At 44.6% G+C, this 27,198-nt stretch overlaps 1 protein-coding gene across 1 annotated transcript; it reads right to left on the minus strand.

Annotated features, from left to right (window-relative positions):
* Positions 1-1,989: 1,989 nt before the first annotated feature.
* LOC140736372 (uncharacterized) lies at positions 1,990-27,198 on the minus strand. Its single transcript, XM_073062357.1, has 10 exons — positions 27,151-27,198; positions 18,586-18,707; positions 16,287-16,402; positions 11,017-11,072; positions 10,506-10,527; positions 7,785-7,824; positions 7,002-7,077; positions 3,355-3,396; positions 2,427-2,468; positions 1,990-2,079 (listed from the first exon to the last, which is right to left on the minus strand). The coding sequence occupies exons 1-10, from the start codon at positions 27,196-27,198 to the stop codon at positions 1,990-1,992; spliced, it is 654 nt and encodes a 217-aa protein (XP_072918458.1).

Raw genomic sequence — 27,198 nt, forward strand, 5'->3', positions numbered from 1 at the left:
TATCTCTGTAATAGATTGTAAGACCATAAGACCTAGGAGTATAATTAGGCCATTTAGCCCATCGAGTCTGTTCCATCATTCTATCATGGGTGATTTATTATCCCTCTCAACTCCTTTCTCCAGCCTTCTCCTCATAATCTTTAATGCTTTGACTAATCAAGAAACTATCGACCTCCATTTTAAATGTACTCAATGAGTTGGTTTCACCACCCTCTGGATAAAGAAATTCCTCCTCATCTCTGTTTCTAAATGCAGTCACCTTATTCTGAGGCTGCGACTTTGGTCCAATATAAGAAATAAACTCTGGACATTCACTATATCAAGGCCTTTCAATATTCAATAGGTTTCAGTGAGATTCTCCTCACATTTTTCTGAACGTCAGTGAGTACAAGCCCAGAGTCATCAGAAACTCATACTTCAACTTATAAAGTTTCAGCATCACATCCTTGCTTTTGTATTATATTCGTCTCAAAAGGAATACTAACATTACACTTGCCTTCTTACTACCAACTCAACTTACAAGATATCCTTGAGGGAATCATGCACAATGACACACCCAACTCCTTTTGCACTACTGATATTTTAATTTTCTCCTGGTTAAAAAATATTCTACACCTTTATTAATTTTACTAAACTGCATGACCATACACTTCCATACACAATATTACATTTGTCCCTCTGCCCATTCTCTCTGTGTAACCAAGTCTTTCTGCAGACTCCCTGCTTCCTCAACACCACCTGCACCTCCACCTATCTTTGTATTGACTGCAAACTTGGCCACAAGCCATCAATACTGTCACCCAAATTATCGACATATAACATGAACGGAAGCAGTCTCAATACTGACCCACCTTCACCCCATGGAACACCACTAGACTCATGTGCAGCACCTTGACAAAGGCCTCCTGAAACCCCAAGTATACAATATCCACTGACTCTCCTTTGTCTTTCCTGCCTATTATATCCTCGAAGAATTCTGACAGATCTGTCAGGCAAGATTTCCCCACGAGGAAACAGGCAGACAGACAGACAGACATACTTTATTGATCCCGAGGGAAAGTGATCTGAAACACACCCAAGACTGTACAGAAGGCTGTGAGGGGCTTTGACGGGTCATCCAGGGTAGCCTTTACAAAGGTCCAATGTAGTAGTATAGTTTGCTATCCAATCCGTTCTCATAGGTCAACGAGGCGGGGTATAGGATAAGCATCAAAAAAAAAGAAATGGCATTCAACTTCTGGAAATCAATGGATACCCAGAGGCTAGCATCTTTGGCTAGCATCCAAGTCAGCCAAAGATTGTAACCCAGCCATTGCTTTGGTTTTAGTATGAATCATGCTGAAACATGAAAGGGCTGATGTCAGCAATCAAAATATTTCAGCATTTCAGAGAACCAAGTGCCTAACTCCTAGGCAAACACCACACTATTGAGCTTATGGTCAGCGATTCCAAACTTTGTTCCAACCCCAAACACACAGCAGGAATCAACAAAAGGCGATTGCTTGCCACAAGCTGCTCCTGGCTGTGGTGTCTCTAATTTCATTGACATGTTTGAATACTGGTGTTCGTTTGGTATAATTTTGTTGACAGAATTTAGCGGCAACTCATGCCACTGCTGGCGATCATATGGGTACTTATTTTCTATAGCACGCACTCTGATCACTCCAATAACAATCATCCAAAAGTCAAAGAAATACATTTTATCTTTTATTAGCAATGAGCAAAACATGCAATCTTGAGGCAATATAATTAAATGTAATTAAGAGAGGTTAAGCATGATCAAATGGTCAGCAGAAGATATAACATCTGGTGGTCGCCAGCTCTAAGCTGCCCAGAACAAAGCATGAAAACATAGCTGAACCCTTCACTTTTATCACACTCCCACCCATGTGACTAGCTAGCATAATAAACACGCAACACGGAGTACAATGCAGATAGAAAACAGATGCATGGCTGTTGTGTGCAGTCTTTCGTCAATTTTATTGGGCTTCATGGATCTACTGTGAATGCCCACAAGAAAATGACATACATGTGAATGGAGTGGTAGTTGTTCATTGTGTCTGACGATGACAGCAATATCTGTGCGGGAGAGCTTTTAAAGACGGAAAGCCGTTGTAATAGGGCATTTCCACTCTCTCAACCTCAGAGGTCTGGGTCTGGTGGTACAAATAAGTGTCACAAACTGAGTCTTCTTTGGTTGCATGTGTACTTTGATAATAAATTTACCTTGAACTTTGAAACACCTACAACACGCTTCAATCACAAACTCCTGGGGTGAGAAACAGAGTGAAGCTCCCTCCACACAGTTCCATCACACACTCCCAGGGTCAGACACAGAGTGAAGCTCATTCTACACCGTCTGTCACACACTCCTGGGATCAGACACAGAGCCAGCATAAGGAAGTGTGTTAAGTATGAGAACTTACCAACATCCAGTCTCTAGATGCGTTCCATTGCTGTGGTTTCCCCTGTAACAATAGAGCAGATCACTAGTACCAGTCTGTGCTCCAGAGAGGTTGTGTGTGATGTGGGTGGTTGAGGAACGCTAGTAACAATGGAACTGGCTAGTGGGCACATCCCAACGTACAGATACATCTGCCCTCCATCTGGAAGATTAGCCTTCAGTCTGAAACTGACCTTCAATTGACCTGCCCACTCAATCTATACACAATTAGATTCCATAAACACCACCGGGTACCATCAGATCATCAGTGTTTGATTCAGCAACAGACACCAATAAAAAACCCCACTTATAAAATAAGTGACCTTTCACGCATTCCCTAATGACAAACTTTCCAGATCAGCATTGAAAAGGTTTCCTTCCTCTACCCTTTGAGAAAGAGGGTTGCGTAGATTCATTACCCTCTTAGTGAAGTAAGATTAGACTCATCACTGTCTTAAATGACCTCCAAGTTTGAGCTTCTTCACAAGAGTAAACATCCACTCCACATCCATCATCATGAGTGCCCTCAGGTTTGTAATGTTTACTCAGCCTCTTTCACTCCAGCAGAGTGAAGCTGCCTCAACACCATCCCATCACATACTCACAGGGTCACACAGAGTGAAGCTCCCTCCGCACCGTCCAATGCACTCCTGGGGTCAGGCACAGAGTGAAGCTGCTTCAACACCATCCCATTACACACTCCCAGGGTCAGACAGAGAGTGAAGCTTTCTCTATACTGCCCCAACACACCCTCCATGAAAGTAACAAAATAATTGAGATAAGTCTGCAGATAGCCAGATGCTGTGCACAGACAGAGGGTTTTTACACCAGAACACTGGGTTTGAGCCCAGACCAACTGAGTCAGGAAAACACCCATAAGCACAAGGAAATTCTTAGATATAAAACCTTACCGACATCCAGTACCCCATTCCGTTCCATCGATCTGGTTTCCCCTGGAATAACAGAAGAGATCCTCAGTGTCAGTTATCATCCAGCATCTGTGATCCAGAGTAGTTGTGTGCGAGGTGGGTGGTTGAGGGACGTTAGTGACCATGGAATAAGGTAGTGGTCACATGCCAATTTTTTAACTTCTTTGGCCCTCATTTAGAGACCTGACCTCTTTCTGGACTTGTCTCTTTCTCTCTACTTTTACTCTATCCTGCCATATCCTTCACACCAACCAGCCTCACATTCTGTTGGGATGCTCCAATCACCTCTCCTGGTCCAACCACATTGATGTCACTCAGAAAGCTCACCAACTTACTCAGGATGCTAAAGGAATGTGGTTTGTCCTGTCGACCACCAATTTTACCAATTTTTATTGATGCACCATAGAAAGCATCATGTGACCACAAGAAAATACAGAGACACAGCTCAGCATATGATGGAAACCAGCTTCCCCTTCATACTTATTGCCTGCCACACTACTGACATTCAGGGCAGCATTATTGGTTCTCTGTCCCAGTCTGTCCTTGCCCATCTTCTCTATCATATTGGCGATCAAATTGGATAAGTCTCCGGGACGATGAGATGTACCCCAGGCTGCTGTGGGAGGTGAGGGAGAAGATTGCTGAGCCTCTGACAATGATCTTTGAATCATCAATGAGGACAGGAATGGTTCCAGAGGATTGGAGGATTGCAGATGTTCTTCCCTTATTCAAGAAAGAGAGTAGAGATAGACCAGGAATTTATAGACCAGTGAGTCTTACTTCAGTGGAATCAGTGAAGTAATACTCACTGGTTGTTAAGTTGATGGAAAAGATCCTGAGGGGTAGGGTTTATGAACACTTAGATAGGTACAATAAGATTAGGAATAGTCAGTATGGCTTTTTCAGGGGCAGGTCATGCCTTATGAGCCTGATTGAATTTTTTGAGGATGTGACTAAACACATTGATGAAGGTAGCGCAGTAGATGTAGTGTACATGGATTTCAGCAAGGCACTTGATAATGTACCTCATGCAATGCTTATTGAGAAAGTAAGGAGGCATGGGATCCAAGGGGACATTGATTTGTGGATCCAGAATTGGCTTGCTCACAGAAGGGAGAGTGGTTGTAGACGAAATATATTATGCATGGAGGCCAGTGACCAGTGGTGTGCCTCAGGGATCTGTTCTGGTCCGACCAAATGCCGAATACTATCCTTTGCCTCTCTCCTGGCGAGACGCTTGATCCTCCTCAGATGGAGAGATGTTGCCCCGCCCACTCATGCGCAATGGCTTAACAACATTATGGCCTGCTTGGACCTCGAAAAAATTCATTATTCAGTTCTTAATTCGGATCTAAAGTTCCATAAGGTCTGGGGACCTTTTATCGAGTACTTTCATAACCTTCCTCTTGACTAGGGTTTTTTTTTCTTTTCTTTTCTTTTTTTTTCTTCTTTTCGGTCCCTTGCTTTCAGCTCCCTTTTTTTTATGGTAGTCGGCATTATTATCCTCTGTTACTAAGTGTATTCACAGTCTGGGAGTTTGACTGTCCTGACTTATACTCTCTATATTGTGTGGTGGTTGGTCTGGAGTTGTTGTTGTTTTTTTCTTGTGTTGTGGGGATTGGGGAGGACACTAAGCTCACTTGTCTTTAATTTAGGTGCTTTTTTGTTAAATTCTCTTCATTTGTAGCATATTGTTATTGTATGCATAATCTTGCACTGTATTAATGCTCCCCACTGGGATTTGGGGTTTTTAATTTTGTAAAATGTTTTGAAAAACTAATAAAAAAAATTTTTTTTTAAAAAAGGGATCTGTTCTGGGTACTCTTCTCTTTGTGATTTTTATAAATGACCTGGAGGGAGAAGTGGAGGGATGGGTTAGTAAATCTGCTGATGACACAAAGGTTGGGGTGTTGTAGATAGTGTGGAGGGTTGTCAAAGGTTACAGTGGGACATCGATAGGATGCAAAACTGGCTGAGAAGTGGAAGGTTGAGTTCAAACCAGACAAGTGTGAGGTGGTTCATTTTGGTAGGCCAAATATGATGGCAGAATATAGTATTAATGGTAAAACTCTTGGCAGTGTGGAGGATCAGAAGGATCTTGGGGTCCGAGTCCATTGCACACTCAAAGCTGCTGCACAGGTTGACTCTGTGGTTAAGAAGGCATACAGTGCATTGACCTTCATCAACCATGAGATTTCACTTAATAGCTGAGAAATAATGTTATAACTATATGGGACCCTGGTCAAACCCCACTTGGTGTACTGTGCTCATTTCTGGTCACCTCACTACAGGAAGGATGTGGAAACTATAGAAAGGACGTTGCCTGGATTGGGGAGCATGCCTTCTGAATTCATCCTTTTCTCTTTGGAGCAGCAGAGGATGAGAGGTGATCTGATAGAGGTGTATAAGATGATGAGAGGCATTGATCATGTTGATAGTCAGAGGCTTTTTCCCAGGGCTGAAATAGCTAAGACGAGAGGGAACAGTTTTAAGGTGTTTGGAGGTAGGTACAGAGGAGATGTCAGGGATAAGTTGTTACGCAGAGGGTGGTGTGCGTGGAATGGTCTGCCGGCAACGGTGGTGAAGGCTGAGACGATAGGGTCTTTTAAGAGACTCCTGAATAGGTACATGGAGCTTAGAAAAATAGAGGGCTATGGGTTATTTCTAAAGTAAGTACATGTTTGGTACAGCATTGTGGGCCAAAAGGCCTAGATTGTGCTGTAGGTTTTCTATGTTTCTATGTATCCCAAATGTGGTTCAGGGTTCTCAGCTGCACATCAATATAGAAAGATTCTTCATTGCTGTTTCTGTAGCAATGGTTTTTTACTAGTCAGGGTTGTTAGCTCTGAATTGAACTCCTGACCCTGGAGATCCAATGAACCACTGTTAGCCTGGCCTCTACCCTTCAACCTGTTTGGTATGGGAGACACTACCAAGAGCCAAAGCACAAGGGTGTGACTCCAACCAACACAGCTCTCTGGGTCACTGAGGCATGTGAGCTTCCAAACCATATGACAAAATTGAAGTCCTCTTGGATGTTCCCCTCCATAAACTCTGTCTATACTTTTCACTGCCTCATCAAAGATCTCCTCCCCACCCCGGACATTCTCTCTTCTCCTCTTCCCGACAGGCAGAAGATATGAAAGCCTGAAAGCACATGCCACCATGCTCAAGGTGGTATCCCACTGTTGTCAGACCCCTGGATAGACCTCGTGTAGGATGAGATGGGCTCATTATCTGCACTTAACATTTTTGGTAACTTTTGCACTTCATTCTGTATTGTTATTTGTTTTATCTTGTTCTATCTCAATGCACTGTGTAATGATCAGATCTATACGAACAATATACAAGACAAGCTTTTCACTGTACTTTGGTACATCTGACAATAATAAACCAATTCCAATAGATGTGATTGTCAAGATTCCAATCTGGCTCTATTGTACCCTAATGGAGGCTTGCATCACTATGCTTCAGGAACCACTGAGGCTCCACCACTCCAGCATGGGCTGACACAGATGCTAGGTCTTGTCAAGCCCAGCACAGCTGATGAAGATGTATTGAGCTAAGCTCAAACCAGTATTTTTGTTTTTGAAACGGGTGTGGGGAGAGTTTAGGAGTTGCACCATTACCTGTGGGTATTTGTTGAAGTTTTCGTAGGATTTCCTATTAAACTCCATGATCAAATTGTGCAGTTTCGGTTTCACACTAGGGAGGCAGAAGCAAAAATATCAGCGGCTGATCAGAGTTAAGCAAACAAGCACACTTCCAGTTGCCTTCACTCCCAGAATGTATCTGTTTGTATCTAGACATTGGGACCTCACAAGGCAACTCAGAGCTAATCAAATGACTTCATGAGGTAAGCAGAAAATCACCGCACATTGGGATCCTACCAATGTGCTAACAAGAATGCAGTAAAATGCCTGTGGATCTAGAACACTGGGGCTCAGAACTCCATCTCATTTAGAATTACTGAAGAGAACAGAAAAGGTCTTATTAATACTGTTCTCAAGATATGGCAACGTTGGATATGTAGATGGTGCCATTGGATGGGAAGGGATTGGATTTATTGGAAGCATGGACAGTGGGAGGAAATAGGAGGAGATTGGGTTCATTAGGAGCGTGGATGGTGGGAATGGATGAGAATGGTTTGAGTTCTCTGGGAGTGCAGAGTGTGGGAGTGGATGGGAATGGATTGTGTTCATTGGGAGTGTTAATGGTGGAGTGGATGTGAAGGGATTTGGTTCATGGGGAGTGTGGATGGTGGGAATCGATGGGAACAGATTGCTTTTATTGGGAGCATTGATGTGGGAGTGGATGAGAAGAGATTGAGTTCAGGCTGATTGGCCACATTGTTCAGTGGAACTAATTAGATTTTCCCATTTTCCCAGGATTGGTTCTATTTAAAATCTTACCTTTGGCAAAAATTCGTGAATCCAGCTAGAGTGCTGAAATCTGCAAGAGAGGAACAGATCAGTCAAGCCAGCACCATGAGCTTTTCCTGATACAGACTGAAGCAGGCTGCGCGGAGGCTTCTAACTAGTGGCGGCAGAGCAAACAATCCCTTCTCCTGGAGACTCACTAATCGCATCTAAATTGCACCCAAATCATTATCATCATCTCCATCTGCAGCTTAGCATCACCAATCCCTGTTACACCACTGGTCACAGACTAACAGAAAACTACACTCCACTTCAAACTCCCTGACTTCTGAAAGGGGATGGTGCACATATTCCTGTATACTTCAACGGTGTTGAATGGCATGTGGACCAACTTCCTAGGTGAGAACCTTTCCAATAGCCTGGTGCAGCCACGTTGATGTCACAGCCAAGAAAGCTCATCAACACCTTCAGGATGCAAAAGGACTTCAGCATGTTCCTGCTGACTCTTGCCAATTTTTATGCATATACCACTGGAAGCTTCTGTTTGGATGCTTATGTGCTTGTATTGCAACTGATCTGCACATTGACCACAAGAAACTGCAGGGAGTTATGGACATTTGCATTCTTTCTGCATCATTATTGTCTGACTTTGTTCTACCTGAACGCTCTGTGTAATGATCTGTTCTGTATGAACAGTATGAAGGACACTGTATCTTGGTACATGTGACAACAACACACCAATACCAATACCCTCTGCCTCCTGTCCCTAAGAGAGTTGTATATCCAATTAGCCAACTTACCTTGGGCCCTATTGAGCCTACAAGAAAACCAGCCACCCTTCCATGGACTTTTGTCTATACTTCTCACTACCTCGGTAAAGCAGCCAACATAATCAAAACCCTTCCCGCCTTTGATGTTCTCTGTTCTTCCCTTCCATTATGCAGAAGATGCAAAAGTCTGGAGGCATGTACCACCAGGATGAAGGACAGCTTCGACCCATTGTTGTAAGGTCCTTGAATGGTCTCCTAGTATGATAAGGTGAGCACTTGACCCCACAATCTAGCTCGTTATGGCCTTGCACCTTGTCTGCCTGCACTATACTCTCTATAACAGAAAAAGCTATAAAAAAAATTTCTGCCTTCTGTGCAACACACGTACAGAATCCTAGAGGAACTCAGTAGGTCAGGCAATAACCATGGAAATGAAAATAACAGTCAAAGCCGTGGGCCAAGACCTTTCATCAGCATTGGAAAGGGAGGGAGAAAAAGCCAGAATAAATGGGGAGAGAGACATTCCTCTCCTATCAGATTCCTTCTTCTCCAGCCCTTTAACTTTTTCACATATCACCTCCCAGCTTTTTTCTTCAGCCCCCACCCCTACCCACCTGGCTTTACCTATCACCTTCTAGCTTGTCCACCACCCTTTCCTCTCACCTTCTTATTCCAGCTTCTTCCCATTTCCTTTCCATATAGAAGTGTTGGGGCCTGAAACACTGACCGCTTATTCATTTCCAATGATGCTGACCTGCTGAGTTCCACCAAAAATCTATGTGTGTTACTCTGGATTTCCAGCAACTGCAGAATCTCATGTGTTTATGATTCTGCATTCTCTTACTGATTTCCCTCAATGCACCATCGTACTGAGATAATCTCAATGGATCACATTCAAAACAAAGTTTTTCACTGTATCTCAGCGGATGTGACAACAATAAACCAACATCGTGTTAGCAGCATGTGGGCAGTGAAAATGACTCTGGAAGCATAAGGTCAGATTAAACATGACTGCCAGATGTCATGTCCACTATTGCAGGTAATTCAGACTGATTACACTCAGAGATTACTCATTCTTCAGTGTCCTAAAAGGATAACATGGACTTAGCACTACCCACAAAACACTGGAGGAAATCAGCGGGTCAGGCAACATGACTAAACAGCTGACATTTCAGTCCAAAACCCATCAACAAGACTGGAAAGGAAGGGGGAAGATGCTGGAAAATAAAAGGGGGGGGGTGGAGGAGGAGAACCTAGAAGGTAATAGGTGAAGCCAGGTGAGTGGAAAGGTTAAAGGGCTGGAGAAGAAGGAGTCTGATGGGAGAGGAGATTGAGCCATAGGAGAAAGGGAAGGAGGGGCACCAGGGGCAGATGAAAGGCAGATGAGGAGAAGAAGTAAGAGTCCAGGGTTGGGATTAGAAGATGAAGGAAGGCAGAGAAAAAAGAAAAAGTTTTTAAAATTACCAGAAGGAGAAACTGAATTTCATGCCATCAGTTTGGAGGCTACCCAGTTAGATTATGAAATGTTGCTCCACATCATAGCAGAATAAATCGACACATTGGGACAGGAATGGGGATAAAAGTTAAAACAGTTGGCCATTGGGAAATTTTGCTTCTGGCAGATGGAAGGGAGGTGTTCAACAAATTGACTGGAATAGCAAGGGTCAAATGCAGGGGGAACTCCCTCTCCCACTATCCCATCAAAATCCTCACCACCTCCACCAATCAAAATAAATTTCTAGGACTGGTGGGCACCACAGAGACTTGAGTGGCTTCTGGGGAGAGAAGACTGGGTTATAATTTGAAAGTATTGACTGTAAATAGAGTGAGTGGTGGAATACAGTGGTGTTATAGTAATCACTGATTAAACCTAATTTGGAAAAGGATATCAGTCACATTAGATACAGTTAGAGAATGGTGAATGTTAAATTATGTGAGATGGAACAGTAAATGCTTATTTTCATATGATTTCAATTATACTTGCCGGAGCTGGGACATTCCTCCGCCTAAAAAAGAGAAGAGGGCATTATCAGCAACCTAACAAACGCTATCCCATATGCAATCCACCCATGCATACCTCACAATCATCACACATCGCCCAGTGTCAATCTCATATGAATCCCACTGCGCCATGCCCTCTCCACAGCCCAATGTCAATCCCACACTATTCACACTGTCCCACTCTCTCCACAGCCCAATGTCAATCCCACACTAATCCCACTTCCCACTCTCTCCCCGCAGCCACCACACTAATCCCATCCCACTGTCCCGTGCTCTCCCCACAGTTCTAGGTCTTTGATTACTTTCCAGTTTACAAGGTGCCGTTGGGAACAGGCAGCTGCTCTGTCACAACTGGTATGTGCTCCATCATCCCAGTGAGGACAAACCCCCACCCTGTTCCTCCTCGCACTGTGGGCTAAAACACTTTGATACTGAAAGATTTGTTGACTAATGATTTCATTTTATCAGGCAGTGAAATTTATTTGATTTCTTACCATCAGTTTGGCGACTTTTCTCACCATCTCTGGTGACCTGAACATGTCAGGTGTGGCTGTAGGTAGAGAGGGTATTGAAACATTTACACTTTTCTCTGCATTAGCAACGTGTACATACACTCACTCATTGCCCACAACTTTCACAGACATAAAAAGTGCAGTACAACGCCGACCCTTCAGCCCATGATCTTGCGCCACCCTCTTAACATATTCTTAGTTTAACCATACCCTTCCCTTCCATATAACTTTCCATTTTGCTTATCTCAGAGTTTCTTATATGTACCTATTATATCCCTCTACCACTGTCCCTGGCAGCACCACCACTCCCTGTGTAAAACAAAAGCAACCTTTGACATACACCCTATACTTTCCTCCAATCACCTTAACATTATGCCCCATGGTATTAGCAATTTCTGCCCTGGGAAAAAAGTCTCTGGCTATCTACTCAGTCTAAGCTTCCTATCATCTTGTACATCTCTATCAAGTCACCTCTCATCCTCCTTTGCTCTAAAGAGAAAATCCCTAGCTCACTCAACCTTTCCTCATAAGACGTGCTCTCTAAACCAGGCAGCACCCTGGTAAATCGCCTCTGCATCCTTTCTAAAGCTTCCACATCCTTCCTATAATGAGGCAACCAGAAATGAGCAGATGTAAAGTGTGCTGTCTAACCAGAGTGTGGTCTAATAAGTGTAGTCAAATGACGGTTTTATAGAGCTGCAACATTACCTTGCAGCTCTTGAAGGCCAACACACCACATGCTTTCTTAACCCCCTGTCAACTTGCACAGCAACTTTAAGGGATCTATGGACATGGACCCCAACGTCCCTCTGTTCCACCTCACTGTTTACTCTACCTGCAAGTTCAACTTTCCAAAATGAACCTCTTCACACTTTTCTGGATTGAACTCCATCCTCAGCCCTGCTCTGCTTCTGTCAATGTCCACTTGCAACTTACAACAACCAACAACTCCACCAACCTTTGAGTCACCTGCAAACTTACTAACCCACCCTGCCACTTCTTCACCCAAGTAATTTATAAAAATCACAAAGAGTAGGTCCCTGCAGAACACTACTGGCCACCAGTGGACATCCAGGTAAAATACACTCCATCCACTACCACACTCTGCCTTCTATGAGGAAGCCAATCCCGAATTCATGCAGCCAAATTTCCCAGTACCCCATGCTACCTGACTTTTTAAATGAGCTTCCCATCGGGAGCCTCTTCAAATATCTTACTAAAATCCATGTAGGCTAAATCCACCGCTCTCCCTTTATCAATTTGTTTCATCAGTTTCCTTGAAGAATTTAATCAGGCTCATGAGGCATGGCCTACCCCTCATAGAGCCATGCTCTCATGACAACTCTCCCACATGAACACTATAGATAAATTTATCACACTAAAATTATCCCCAGTGGCCACACTTTGCAGCTCCCAGCTCGTTACTGAAGAGAAATTACAGATAAGCAGTGCACGCAAATGGAAGTTATGACAGTCCCCACTCCACAACCTTCTCTTAATGACCCAGGCCCTCCATGAATCCCTCCTCAGACTCCTCTGTGCCCTTCTGACACTCATTTCTTCTCTCTCTCCCTACCATTCCTTCCTTTGCCTCTCTAACATTTCCTTAATTAGTACATAGATGTCCAAACTAGAGGAAATGCGATGCTGGATCTCCTATCAGAGAATGAGACAGAGCAAGTGACTGAAGCTTGTGTAGGGGAACACTTCACATCTAATGGTCACAATTCCATTAGTTTCAAGGATAGGTCTGGTCCTCGGGCTGAGGTTTTAAATTTGAGAAAGGCCAACTTTGATGGTTTCAGAAAGGATCTGATAAGTGTGGGCAGGGACAGGTTGTTTTCTGGCAAAGGTGTACCTGGTAAGTGGGAGGCCTTCAAAAGTGAAACTTTGGGAGTATGTTCTTGTCAGAATAAAATGCAAGGGTAACAGGAAAACAGAGATATAGAGGCCCTGGTTAAGAAAGAGATGCCTAGCAGGTATAGGCAGGCAGGAACAAATGAGGTGCAATATATCCTCGTGATCTCAGGATTGCTACCTGTACCACATGCTAGTGAGGCCAGAGATGGGAAGCTCAAACAGATCACAATACAGGACTAAGGAGATGGTGCAGGAGGGAGGGCCATAAGATTTTTGGATCATTTGGCTCTCTTCCACAAGAGATGGTTTGCATCTGAAGTGGACTATCCTAGCGGGAAGGTTTGCTAGTGCTGCAGTGGGGGGGCAGAGGGTAACTAAAGATACAGGGGTATGGGAACCAGAGTGCCAGAACAGACGGTAGACTTGTTGTGAAGAAAGATGTTGTTAAGCTTACACACAAAGTCAGGAATCAAAAGGTTGAGCATGGTGGGACTAACATTCTGAACTGTGACATTTCAATGTAAGGAATATCGTAGGAAAGGCGGATGAGCTTAGGACATGGATCAGCAGGTAGAATTATGACATATAGCCATTAGCGAGACTTGGTTACAGGAGGGACAGGACTGACAGCTTAATGTTTCAGAGTTCCATTGCTTTAGGCATGACAGAGCAGGAAGGATCAAAGGGTGGCGTTACTAGACAGGGAAAATGTCATGTCAATGCTCAGTCAGAACAGACTGGAGAGCTCATCTAGTGAGGTTTCATGGGTAGAACTGGGGGATAAGAAAAGTATGATAACATTAATGGGATTATATTACAGATCAAGCAAGTCTCCGGAATTTACAGGAGTAAACTTGAGGAGAGAATGCGAACTGTTGCAAGAAATGTATGGTTGTAATAGTAAGTGATTTTAACTTTCCACATATTGACAGGAATCCCATACTGTAAAAGGGCTGGATGGGAGAGAGTTTGTCAGACGTGTTCAGGAAAATTTTCTTCATCAATACATAGAAGTCCCATCGGGAGAGAGTGCAATACTAGATCTCATATTAGGTAAAGAGACAGGGCAGGTACTGAAGTTTGTGTACGGGAACACTTTGCATCCAGTCATCATAATGCTATTAGTTTTAAGGTAATTATGGAAAATGTTAGGTCTGCACCTCTGGCTGAGGTTCTAAATTCAAGAAAGGGAAATTTTGATGACATCAAAAAGGATCTGGCCTCTGTGAAACAGGACAGTTTAGTTTCTGGAAAAGCTGTAGGTGGTAAGGTTTCAGTAGATATTGAGGTCTTGGTTAAGAAAAAGTAGGAGGTGCATAGCAGATATAGGCAGGTACTTGAGGGGTATAAGAAATACAACAAGAATACTAAAAATGGAAATCAGACGGGCTAAAAGAAAGCAAGAGGTTGCTCTAGCATACAAGGTGAAGGGGAATCATAAGGATTTCTACAGATATATTAGGAGCAAAAGGATAGCAAGGGGCAAAATTGGTCCTCTGGAAGATTATCATGGTAATCTATGTGTGGAGCTGAAACAAAAGGGGAAGATTCAAATGGTTTTTTTGCATTTGTATTTAGTCAGGAGACAAGCACAGAATCTATAGAAGTAAGGCAAAGCAGCAGCAAGCTCATGGACCCTATACAGATTACAGAGGAGGTGTCTGCTGTCTTGAATAGGGTGGGTAAATCCCCAGGGCCAGGCAATGTGTTCCATCAGACTCTAGGGGGCCAGAGAAGAAATTGTGGGGGCCATTGCAGAGATACTTAAACATTCTTAGCCATGTGTGAGGTGCCGAGGATTGGAGAATAGCTAAAGTTCCATCGTTTAAGAAAGGCTCTAAGAATAAGCCAAGAAATTATAGACCGGTGAGCCTGACATCAGTCATAGGAAAGCTATTGTAAGGCATTCTAAAGGACCAGATATATAAATATTTGGATAGACATGGACTGATTAAGGATAGTGAGCAACACTTCATGCATGGTAAGTCACATCTAACCAATCTTATAGAGTTTTTCGAGGAAGTTACCAGGAAAGTTCATGAAGGCAAAGCAGAAGAGAACAATCTAGGAATAAAGATCCATAACTGCTTGAAATGACGTCACAGGTAGATAGGTTCATAAAGATAGGCTCATTGGCCTTTATAAATCAATATACCAAGTACGCAGTTGGGATGTTACGTTGAAATCATAAAAGATGTTGGTGAGGCCTAATTTGGTGTATTGTGCGCGGCTTTGGTCACCAACCTACAGGAAAGATGTAAATAAAGAGTGCAGAGAAAATTTATGAGTGTTGCTGGGACTAGAGGACCTGAGTTATAGAGAAAGGCTGAATAGTTTATGACTTTATTCCCTGGATGTAGAAAACTGAAGGGAGATTTGATACGGGTATTATGAAGGTATGGATAGGGTAAATGCAAGCAGGCTTTTTTCCATTGAGGTTGGATGACAGCACAACCAGAATTAAGGGTGAAATATTGAAGGGAAAATGAGGAGGACTTCACTCAGAGGGTGGTGAGGGTATGAAATGAGCTGCCAGCACAAGTGCTGGATGTGTGTTCAATTTCAACACTTAAGAGAAATTTGGACAGGTCCATAGATTGGAGAGGTGTGGAAAGCTATGGTCTGAGTGCAGATTAATGGTTTGGCACAGACTAGATGGGCCAAGGGGCCTGTTTCTGTAATGTAGTGTTCTAGGATTCACCGTTCTTTGACCTACGCTTCCCCTCTACACTCTACCTTCCCCCTCATTCTTTCCCCTCACCACTCCCTGTCCCTCCCCCTTTGTCCTCTCATTTCACTCCCCTCTCACTCTGTTTCACCTCACACTCCCTTTTCTCCTCTTACTCCATGCAAACCCTCCCTCCCCTCACTCTCCAGGGAGGGAAATAAAAAGGAAGGTGGATAGGAAGGAAAGTGAGGGGAAAGTTTGAGGGAGAGATAGAGGAAAAGTTAAAGGAAAAGTTGTTAGAGAGGCAGAGGAAGGAGAGTCAGTGAGGGAAAGTGTGAATGATGGGTAGAGTGTGAGAAAGGAGAAGAAATATAGGAGATGGGGTCTGAGGAAGGATTGAAGAGGAGCAAGGGGCTGGGTCATTATATTTATTTATTGAGATAAAGCACGGAACAGACCCTTCTGGGCCAACGAGCGGCAGCACCCAGCAACCCCCAGTTTAACCCTAGTCTCATCATGGGACAATTTACAATGACTAATTAACCTACTAATCGGTATGACTTTGGATTGTGGGAGGAAAACAGCGCACCCAAAGAAAACCCATGCACGGGGAGAACGTTCAATCCCCTTACAGAGGGCATCGGGATTGAACTCCGAACTCCGACATTCCAAGCTGTAATAGCATCGCACTAACTGCAACTGTTTGTATATTAATGGCTTTTACCTGAGCACAGTCCCCATAGAATCAGAACAAGGGCGAGATTCTTCACCTCTAGCATCCTGGGGACCCTGTACATCCCTCCGGGTTTGATTGGCAAACCCTGTGGAATGGTTTTCACTCTGTGAGCAGAACAGGAACAAAGAAGAGTAAATCCAACAGCACTCGCCAAACACAGGCATCCAATACCTATCACGTTATTAAACACTTCATCCAAATGCCTTTTGAACATTGCCTTGGTATCTGCCCTGGAAGTTTGTTCCTTGTACGTACCACCCTCTGTATCAATAAATTGGCCCTAAGGTCCATTTTAAATCTCACTTCTCACCTTAAACCTGTGCCTTCTGTGTTTTCCATTCACCTTTCACTGGGAAAAAAGACTGTTTTCATCTTATCAACACCCCTCTTGATTTTGTACATCTCCATTAGGTCACCCCTCAGTCTCCTATGTTCCAAGGAATAAACAGCTGCCTGCCCAACCTATACAACATAGGAGCAGAATTAGGCCACTTGGCCATTGCCTGCTCTGCCATTCCTTCATGCCTGATTTATTATCCCTCCCAACTCCATTCTCCTACCTTCTCCCCATAACCTTGGACACCTTGACTAATCAAGAACCTATCAACTTCTGCTTTAAATATTCTCAATGGCTTGGCTTCCACAGCTGTGGCAATAGATTCCATAGATTCACTACCTTCTGCCTAAAGAAATTCCTCCTCATCTCTGATCTAAATGATCGTCCCTCTATTCTGAAGCTGGTCCTAGACTCACCCACCTGGCTTCCCAACCTGGGGTCTTTGGATTCCTTGGTCCACATCTAAAATAAGTTGGGAACCCTTGCAGGAAACATCCTCTCCACATCCACTCCATCCTGGCCTTTCAACATTCAATGGCTTCAATGAGATCCACCCCACTCCACATTCTTCTAAACTCCAGCGAGTACAGGCCCATCAAATGCTCCACATTTCCTCTCCCTATAAACCAGGCCCTCAGGTCCTGGAGACATTCTTGTGAATCTCATCTGCTCTTTCCAGTTTAACCACAGGGAGACAAAAACAGTACACGCATGTCCTTATGCTGCCTCACTAATGCGTACAGGGTCAGATGTTTTACTTCAGGGCATCAAATCCTCACATGCTATTTCCATTGAGGGGCTGGACAGATGGGGGTGTGAGGACAATGCTTAAACATTCTACTGTGGTCCTGAAGGGTCTCAGCCCAAACCTTGACTGTTTATTCCCCTCCATTGATGCTGCCTGACCTGCCCAGTTCCTCCAGTACTTTGTGTGTTGCTTAGAACTGTTGTCCCATCACCGACCCAAGGTCTTCTTTGCCCCTGTGACCTCTCCCCATTATAAACAGCACCTTTGTCGAGGAGCAGTCTATACCCAGGTTCAGAAGCAACAGGTTCCCTGCTTTGCAAACACTACTGGGTTTTATTTTCAGAGTCTGCTTTCCTGCTGTGTACAGAAGGATTAACTCTGCCTGTTGTTTCCTGAAATTGAATATCTCCAGGTGTTTAGTATCTACAAAACTCCTGCTTATATCCCCTTCATCCACCCTCTGTCTCATCAAACATTCATTGGCCAGTTAATTATTCACTCCTAGGTGAAGAATTGTAACAGTGATTCATGAACAATATCGTCCACACCCCAGAACCCACTTGCATCCCACCAGTGGAGCCCACAAGCTCCCAACACTTTTCATAGCCAAAGGATATTCATCGCAAAACTCCTCTCTGCATGTTGACCTCACCATCTCTCACATTCACAATGCTCATTCACACACTGGCACAATACCACACCCCACGTATGCCTTAAGGAAGTGTTCACTGACACACTCACTTCTGTGCTGGCACATTCACACTCACCCACACACCGACTTATTGCACTGAGTCAGGCTCACACAGATACACAACATGCTGAGACACACTCATTGATGTACTGACACTTACTCACACTCGCACACACATTCACATAGATACACTGACACACACAGATAGACTGACATGCACATCAACACACACAGATAAAAAAAACTTGGAGGTAAACTCACTGATGTGTTGACACTTAGATGTGTGTGTGCACGTACACACACACACACACACACACACACACACACACACACACACACACACACACACACACACACACACACACACACACACACACACACACACACACACACACACACACACACACACACACACCACCCCACCACCACCACCCCCCGACACATGTACGCACAATCACACAGGTGCACTGGCTGTAGTCACTGACACTCTGTGAAACACGGAGATACTTACAGTGACAGGCTCAGCACTATGGCCAGGTGCCCTGCCCCGAACTCCTCCCAGGCTGGAGTGAGCACAGAGACTGACGAACACAAGGTGCTCACTGGAAGCCTGTGGCAGTCCCTCCGTGCTGTCTGCAGTTGCCAGGAACAAGGCAACACAGCATGTGGGAGGGGCAATCGGTGGCACAGGAGGGATCTGGAGGAGTGATGCAGAACAACCTTTCCAATTTTAATTCTCCCAGGACAGAGGTCAGGCACACTGAAGATCCATCTATGCTGACAAGTCACGCACTCCTGGGGTCAGACGCAGAGTGAAGCTTCCTCCACTCTGTCCCATCAGACACTCCCAGGGTCAGACACAGAGTGAAGCTCCCTTCACACTGTCTTATCACCTGCTCCTGGGGTCAGACGCAGAGTGAAGCTCCCTCCACACTGTCCTATCACACAGTCCCAGGGTCAGACACAGAGTGAAGCTCCCTGTACACTGTCCCATCACACACTCCCGGAGTCAGACACAGAGTGAAGCTCCCTCCACACTGTCCTATCACCCACTCCTAGGGTCAGACACAGAGTGAAGGTCCCTCTATACTGTCCCATCGCTCCCAGGGTCAGACACGGAGTGAAGCTCCCACAGCACCGTCCCATCACACACATCATGATCAGCAACAAAATGAAGCTCCCTCCACACCATCCCATCACACAGTCCCAGGGTCAGACACAGAGTGTAATTCCCTCTATATGTCCCATCATGTAATTCTGGGGGGTTAGACACAGAGTGAAGCTCCCACCATCCCATCCCATCAACACATCCAAGGTCAGAAACAGAGTGAATCTCCTTCCACACTGTCCCATCACATACTCCCAGAGTCAGTCACAGAGTGAAGTTCCCTCTACACTGTCCCATCACACACTGCTGGGGTCAGACGCAGACTGAATCTCCTTCTACAGCATCCCATCACATACCCGTGGGTCCAGACACAGAGTGAAGCTCCTTCCATACTGTTCCATCACACATTTCCAGCAGCAGGCACAGAGTGAAACCCTCGACATTATCCCATTACGTAATTCCGGAGCCAGGCAGAGTGAAACGCCCGAGCTGGTATGAAAATCGAATTCTCCAACTTCCGATAATTCCCTCCCTCTCTCTTCCCCATCCCACTTTCACTCTGTCTCCTCTTCTAGCTGCCTATCACCTCTCTCATGATTCTGCCTTCTTCTGCTACCCATAGTGCTTTCCCCTTAGATTCCTTCTTCACCTCTCCTGCCTATCCCCTCCCTGCCTCCCCTCCCCCACACCTTGATCTTTCCTCTGATTGGTTTTTCACCTGGCACATTCCACCCTCCCCCACCTTCTTTATTGGGCCCCTGCCCCCTCCTTCTTCAGTCCTGACAAAGGATCTCGGCCCAAAACGTTGACTGCTCATTTCAACGGATGCTGCCCAACCTGCTGAGTTCATCCAGCTTTTGTACGTGTTGAGAGTGAAACGCCCTCTACATCTTCCCATCACACACTGCCGGGATCAAACCTAAAATGCAGCTCCATCCACACCGTCCCATCACAAACTCCCAGGGTCAGACACAGAGTGAAGTTCCCACAGCACTGTCCCATCACACACTCCCGGGGTCAGACACAGGGAGAAGCTCCCTCCAAACCAACCCGTCACATACCCCCAGGGTTAGACACAGGATAGAGCTCCCTATGCTCCCTAGTTGCATCCTACCCACTAGGATTTCACCCACTCACCTGCACCGACAACCTTACCTGACCTAACAGTGCCCAGGAGTGATGATGGGGTTTTATTTCAAGCTGCTTACATCAGGTGGCTGGAATGACGTCCAGGACTAGAGCTAACATGTGCGGGCAGGTCTTTGTTGCCTTGCCAACAGTCTAACTCCAGGTCCATCCACAGGGTTTCAGCTCGGATTAAATCTTTACAGGTGAGTCGGTGATTGGTAAGGGATAGGAGGCGTTGTTTTACCTGCTGCTTGGAGACAGCTTAAAAACTTTGATAGCAGGCTATCGCAAATACTTCTTCAGTATTGTACTGTGGATTCTGAGCTTGCCCTTTGCTGAGATTAAATTGCAAAATTATAGCAGAGGAGGGATGGGTCACCCCTTGCTGAGGAAATTAAGTGTCATTTGCATAATTAAGAGATTTATAATGGTTAAAATGAAGGATGGAGTTACCACAAGGAAATTAACTGGGAGGGAACACACTAAATATGGAGCCAAGGGATTAGAACCATAAAGACTAAAGCCAGGATGTTTGGTGGAAGGGTGAGATGTGTTTACAGCCAAGGGCTCCCTCTGCTATAAGGTGTAGAGGTTGGTGGAGGTCAGGGGCTCTTTGCAACTGTGTGAGCCAAGACTGGTTGGGTGAGTAATAAAGGGTATGGAAGGTATGTGGAGTGTTTGGGTTAATCTGGAAATGAGTCATGATCGCACTAAATAGTGGTACAAGATTAAAGGGCCAAATGGCCTGTTCCTATCCCTGCTTGACACGCTGGGTGGGAGAGGATGGGCCGAATGGCCAAGTCCTGATTACATTGACCAAGAATGAAACACTTGAGGAGGCTTTTTCCATGGAGTCCCTTAACAATCCCTGTTAGCCTCCCTCCCACACTGAGCTGCCACACATCTCACCAGGTGTGTATCAGACAGGGGAACACATCCAGTGGGAGGAGGGGTCACCATTAATGGAAACATTCCAACATCTTCTCTGATGTTATTTGTTTCAGGAAGATCATCTCTCATTCTCAACACCACCTCTTTTGTCAAGAAAGCATAGCGGCTCTTCCACTTCCTGAGGAGATGAGGTTAGTGAGGCTTCTCCCATGCCCCATTCTAATCAATTTTTACAGGAGCACCGTCAAGTGTACACAAGTAAGGCATCTGACCACAATTCCCTATAAAGGATTGCGAGGACTGCTGAGAGGGCCATCGGGATCTCTTTTCCACTCATCAGAGATACTTATCAGGAGTGTTGTATGCGCCAAGCCCTTAGCATTGTCAATGATCCATTTCATCTGTCCAACAATCTTTTTGACCCCTACCCTTAGGCAGGAGGCACCGTAGCACTAGGACAAGAACGATTAGGATGGGAAACAGCTTATTTCCCCTGGCTGTGAGACTCCTGAACTCCCTGTCACCACCCAGGTCTCATCACTTATGAAGTGCCAGTAGCATTGTACTGTTTACTTTTTAACTTGTATTGTATATGCACTTTATTATTTGTTAATTTATTTGTGGCTTGTTTTGTGTGTGAGTTATATGTACATTGTTGTGCACCTTGCTCCAGAGGAACATTATTTCATTTGGCTGTATGCATGTGTATGGTTGAATGTCAACAAAGTTGAACTTGAACTAAGCCCCAAAGAATAACAAACAAATTCTCATCCCATTGATTAACCTTCAGTGATAGTTCTCCAAAACCAGTCACCTCCCTCACATCTCCTTCCCAGTAGGGATGCCATGTTTACAATACAGCAGTACATGTGACAATAATAACCCAATTTACTTCCACCTGTTATATTCCTGAGAAAGTCATGTTTAGCCCAACTACAGTATTGTGCTAAAGTCTTGTTCTTGCTGAGTGCTGTGGTCATCGACTCATGGAGACCCTATGGATATTGTAGTTGTCTATAGTGTTTTTATGGCAAGATATAAGTGGACTTTGTTTTTGGTTTTTCTTTGCATTTTTTTTAGGAATAGTGAGCATGTTGGTAGCATTAGTATTTTGCTCTGGGTGTTGCATGTGGGAACCCTGGGGATCTTCCAGTTTCCCAGATGGCCACATCTGCTCCAGGTGCACCAAGATGCAGCTCCTGAGAGACCGTATTAGGGATCTGGAGCTGCGGCTCGATGACTTACAGCTTATTAGGGAAGGGAATAGGAGATAGAGGGGAGCTACAGGGAATTAGTCACGCCGGGACTGCAGGAGTTGGATAAGTGGGTGACAGTCAGGGAAGTGAGGGAAAGAGCTCAGATAGTAGAGAGCATCCCTGTGACCATCCTTCTCAGTAATTGTTATCTTGTTTTGAATGCAGTTGAGGGCGATGACCTGACAGAGGATGATCATGGTGATCGGGTCTCTGGCACTGAGCCTGGTTCCATGGTGCAGAAGGGAAAGAGGAAGATGAGGAATGTAGTAGTCATAGGGGATTCCATAGTGAGGGAACGGACAGGAGGTTCTGTCAGCCTATGGATGTACCAATGCCATGGTGTGCTGCCTCCCAGGTGCCAGGGTACGGGATGTCTTGAATTGGGTGCAGAGTATTCTGAAGGGAGAGGGTGAACAGCGAGAAGTCTTGGTACACATTGGTACCAATGGCAAAGGTAGAAAAAGGGAGGAGGTCCTGAAGAGAGAATTCAGGGAGTTAGATAGGAAGCTGAAAGGCAGGACCTCTAGGGTCGTACTCTCAGGATTACTGCCTGTGCCACGTGCTAGCAAGCCCAAGAATAGCATGATCAGGTGTATTAATGTGTGGCTGAGAGACTGGTGCAGGGGTCAGGGATTCAGATTCCTGGATCATTGGGGCCTCTTCTGGGGGAGGTATGACCTGTACAAAAAGGACAGGTTACATCTGAACCCAAAGGGGTCCAATATCCTAGCAGGTACATTTAATAGAGTTGTTAGGGAGGGTTCAAACTAATTTGGCAAGGGGATGGGAACCGGAGTGATAGGACTGAGGAAGGGGAAAACAGAAATAAATAAAGATAGCATGCAACAGAGATTATAGAAAGAACAGGCAGGAGATGAGGCTTAATCAAAGCCATTGGCATGAGTTACAGGGCAATAGAGGTGTGGTGCAGTTAAATCAGAAAGCAACAAATACTGGACTGAGTGTTGTATTTGAATGCACGCAGCATAAGGAATAAAATGGATGATCTTGAAATTCAGCTACAGATTGGCAAATACAACGTAGTGGCCATCTCTGAAACTTGGCTAAAGGATGGCTGCCAGTGGGAGCTGAACATCCAAGGATATATGGTATATCGGAAAGATAGATTGGTAGGCAGAGGGAGTGGTGCGACTCTGTGTATAAGAAATAATATTAAATCATTGTAAAGAGATGATATAGGATTGGAAAGCATAGAATGTCTAGGGGTTGAGTTAAGAAATGGCAAAAGTAAAAGGACCCTAATGGCAGCTGTATACAGGCCTCCAAACAGTAGCAGGGATGTGGATTACAAATTACAGCAGGAGATAGAAAAGGTGTGTCAGAAAGGCAATGTTATGATAATCGTTGGGGATTTTAACATGAAAGTGGACTGGGAAACCCAGGTTAGTACTGGACTCAAGAGAGGGAATTTGTAGAATGTCTAAGGGATGGCTTTTTAGAACAGCTTGTTGTTGAGGCCACTAGGGGATTGGCTGTGCTGGACTGGGTATCGTGCAATGATCTGGAGGTGATAACAGGGTTTAAGGTTAAGGAACCCTTAGGGAACAGTGATCACAATATAATCAAGTTCACATTGAAATCTGAGAGGGGAAAAAATAAAATCCAACATGTCGGTATTTCAGTGGAATAAAGGAAATTACAATGGCATGAGGGGGGAACTGGCCAAAGTTGACTGGAAGGGGACATTTGCAAGAAAGACAGCAGAGCAGCAATGGCTGGAGTTCTAGCAGAAAATGAGGGAAGTGCAAGATAGATATATTCCAAATACAGTAAGAAGAAATTTTCAGAGGGAAGAAGGACACTTCTGTGGAGTGACAAGTGAAATTAGAGCCAAAGTAAAAGTAAAAGAGAGGGTATACAAGGAATCCAGAGCTAGTGGGAAAATAGAGGATTGGGGAGCTTTTAAAAACTTGCAGAAGGAAACTAAGAAAGTCATTCGGAAGGAAAAGATGAATTATGAGAGGAAGCTGGTGACCAATATCAAAGATACAAAAAGCTTTTTTAAGTATATAAAGAGTAAAAGAGATTCGAGGGTAGATGTAGGACCAATAGAAAATGACGCTGGAGATACTGTAATGAGAGATGCAGAGATGGCAGAGAAACTGAATTTGTATTTTGCATCAGCCTTCACAGTGGAAGACATCTGCAGTATACTGAATATTCAAGAGTGTCAGGGAAGTGAAGTTTGTGCAGTGAAAATTATGACTGAGTAGGTGCTCAGGGTGGATAAGTCTCCTGGACCTGATGGAATGCACCCTTGGGTTCTGAAGGAAGTAGCTGGTGAAATTGCGGAGGTATTACCGATGGTCTTTCAAGAACCGATAGATTCTGACATTGTACCGGATGACTGGAAATTTACAAATGTTACTCTGCTATTTAAGAAGGGTGGGAGGCAGCAGAAAGGATTAGGGTTAGGGTTACTAACCCTAGGGTACTTAGGGTTAGGGTTAGGGTACTTTCTACCCTAATACAGCTGTTAGCCTGACATCAGTGGTTGTGAAGTTGTTGGAATTGATTGTTAGGGATGAGGTAACGGAGTAACCGGAGGCACATGACAAGATAGGCCAAAGCCAGCATGGTTTTCTGAAAGGAAGATCCTGCCTGACAAACCTACTGCAGTTCTTTGAGGAAATTGAAAACAGGGTAGTCAAAAGAGACGCAGTAGACATGCTATACTTGGATTTTCAGAAGGCTTTTGACAAGGTGCCGCACATGAGGCTGCTTAGCAAGATAACAGCCCATGGAATTACAGGGAAATTACTAGCATGGGTGGAGCATTGGCTGATCAGCAGAAAGCAGAAAGTGGGAATAAAGAGAGCCTATTCTGGCTGGCTGCTGGTTACCAATGGAGTTCCAAAGGGGTCGGTACTGGGACCACTGCTTTTTACGATGTATGTCAATGATTTGGACTAACGGTATTAACGGATTTGTGGCTAAATTTACTGATGATACAAAGATGGGTGGAGGAACAGGTAGTGTTGAGGAAACAGAGAGCCTGCAGAGAGACCTAGATAGTTTAGGGGAATGGGCAAAGAAGTTGCAAATGAAATACAATGTTGGAAAGTGTATGGTCATGCACTTTGGTGGAAGAAATAAACAGGCAGACTATTATTTAGATGGGGAGAGAATTCAAAATGCAGAGATGCAAAGGGATTTGGGAGTCCTTGTACAAGATACCCTAGGTTAACCTCTAGGTTGAGTCGGTGGTGAAGAAGGCGAATGCAATGTTGGCATTCATTTCTAGAGGTATAAAATATAAGAGCAAAGATGCGATGTTGAGGCTCTGTAAGGCACTCGTGAGACCACACTTGAAGTACTGTGTGCAGTTTTGGACTCCTTAATTTAGAAAGGATATACTGACATTGAAGAGGGTTCAGAGAAGGTTCATGAGAATGATTCCAGGAATGAAAGGGTTATTGAATGAGGAACATCTGGCAGCTCTTGGACTGTATTCCCTGGAATTCAGAAGAATAAGGGAGGGAAATCTCAAATAATCATTCCAAACGTTAAAAGGCCTGAACAGATTAGATATGGCAAAGTTATTTCCAATGGTAGGGAATTCTAGGACAAGAGGGTATGACTTCAGGATTGAAGGACGTCCTTTTAGAACTGAGATGCAGAGAAATTATTTTAGACAGAGGGTCACAAATCTCTGGAATTTGTTGCCACGAGCAGCTGTGGAGGCCACGTCATTGGATGTATTTAAATAGAAAGGTTCTTGATTAGCCAGGGCATCAAAGAGTATGAGGTGAAAGCAGGGGAGTGGGGTTGACTGGAAGAATTGGATCAGCCCATGATTGAATGGCGGAGCAGACTCAATGGGCCGAATTGCCTATTTCTGGTCCTATATCTTATGGTTTTATGATCTTAAATGGAAGTAGATTGCCAGGCTTTTCTTCCACGCAGATGCTGCTGCTGCCCAGGTTGGGACCCGACTGGATTCGAACTCAGGACCATCTGCCTCGAAGTCCAGTGCTGATACCACAACACCACCGGTTTGCCCAAATTTGCATATGCACACATATTGGTTGTACACATATATATAGCTAGGGTGCCTAAGAATGTTGCACAGTACTGTATTTGTCAAACGTGTTCAGGAAATTTTTGCTGCGGCTTGAGGACCTGAGTTATGTGGAGTGGAAGAATGAGCTTGTAAACCTAGGGTGGGAGCTAAGGATAGGGTGGGGGGATGGTTGCATGGCATGGGTCCAGACACACCCAGCCCTGAGTCACCAGGCAAAGTCCTTTCATTCCAAAACATTGGTTATTGATTATTACAGAATGTCTCTTTGGTGCGTCCTGCTCCCTCCCCTCTCCCTTCCCCTTTTCCCAACTATGATTCCATTCTCCCTGCCTCCTTCCCACTTTCACACCACAATACAGACCCATATCAGAATAAGGTTTATCATCACTCACATAGGTCCTGAAACTTGTTTTTCTCTGTGGCAGCAACACAGTGCAGTATATAAAATTAGCAGAGGACTGTGAAAATCTCTGGTACCCTAGCTATATATATACGTATGCCTAAGACTTCTACATAATACTGTAGGAGCAGAATTAGGCCATTCAGTCTATCACACCTTCTCTACCATCCCACCATACCAGCATCTCATTGACAAATACAGTACTGTGCAAATGTCTTAGGCACCCGAGCTATATATACGGTACATACCGAAGACCTTTCCACCTTATAGGCATTCCGTTGGTCGGGGTCAGCCAT

This window comes from Hemitrygon akajei, chromosome 11 (genome assembly GCF_048418815.1).
Source record: "Hemitrygon akajei chromosome 11, sHemAka1.3, whole genome shotgun sequence".
Lineage (NCBI taxonomy): Eukaryota > Metazoa > Chordata > Chondrichthyes > Myliobatiformes > Dasyatidae > Hemitrygon > Hemitrygon akajei.

Bases quoted from the DNA above. Each gene is read 5' to 3' on its own strand.
- LOC140736372 (XM_073062357.1), bottom strand. From the start codon at position 27,198: ATGGCTGACCCCGACCAACGGAATGCCTATAAGGTGGAAAGGTCTTCG. The intron at 7,825-10,505 runs GCAAGTATAATT...CCTCTCTTGCAG, and splicing joins GGAGGAATGTCCCAGCTCCG to ATTTCAGCACTCTAGCTGGA. The intron at 2,080-2,426 runs GTAAGTTCTCAT...TCTCCCGCACAG, and splicing joins CATCTAGAGACTGGATGTTG to ATATTGCTGTCATCGTCAGA.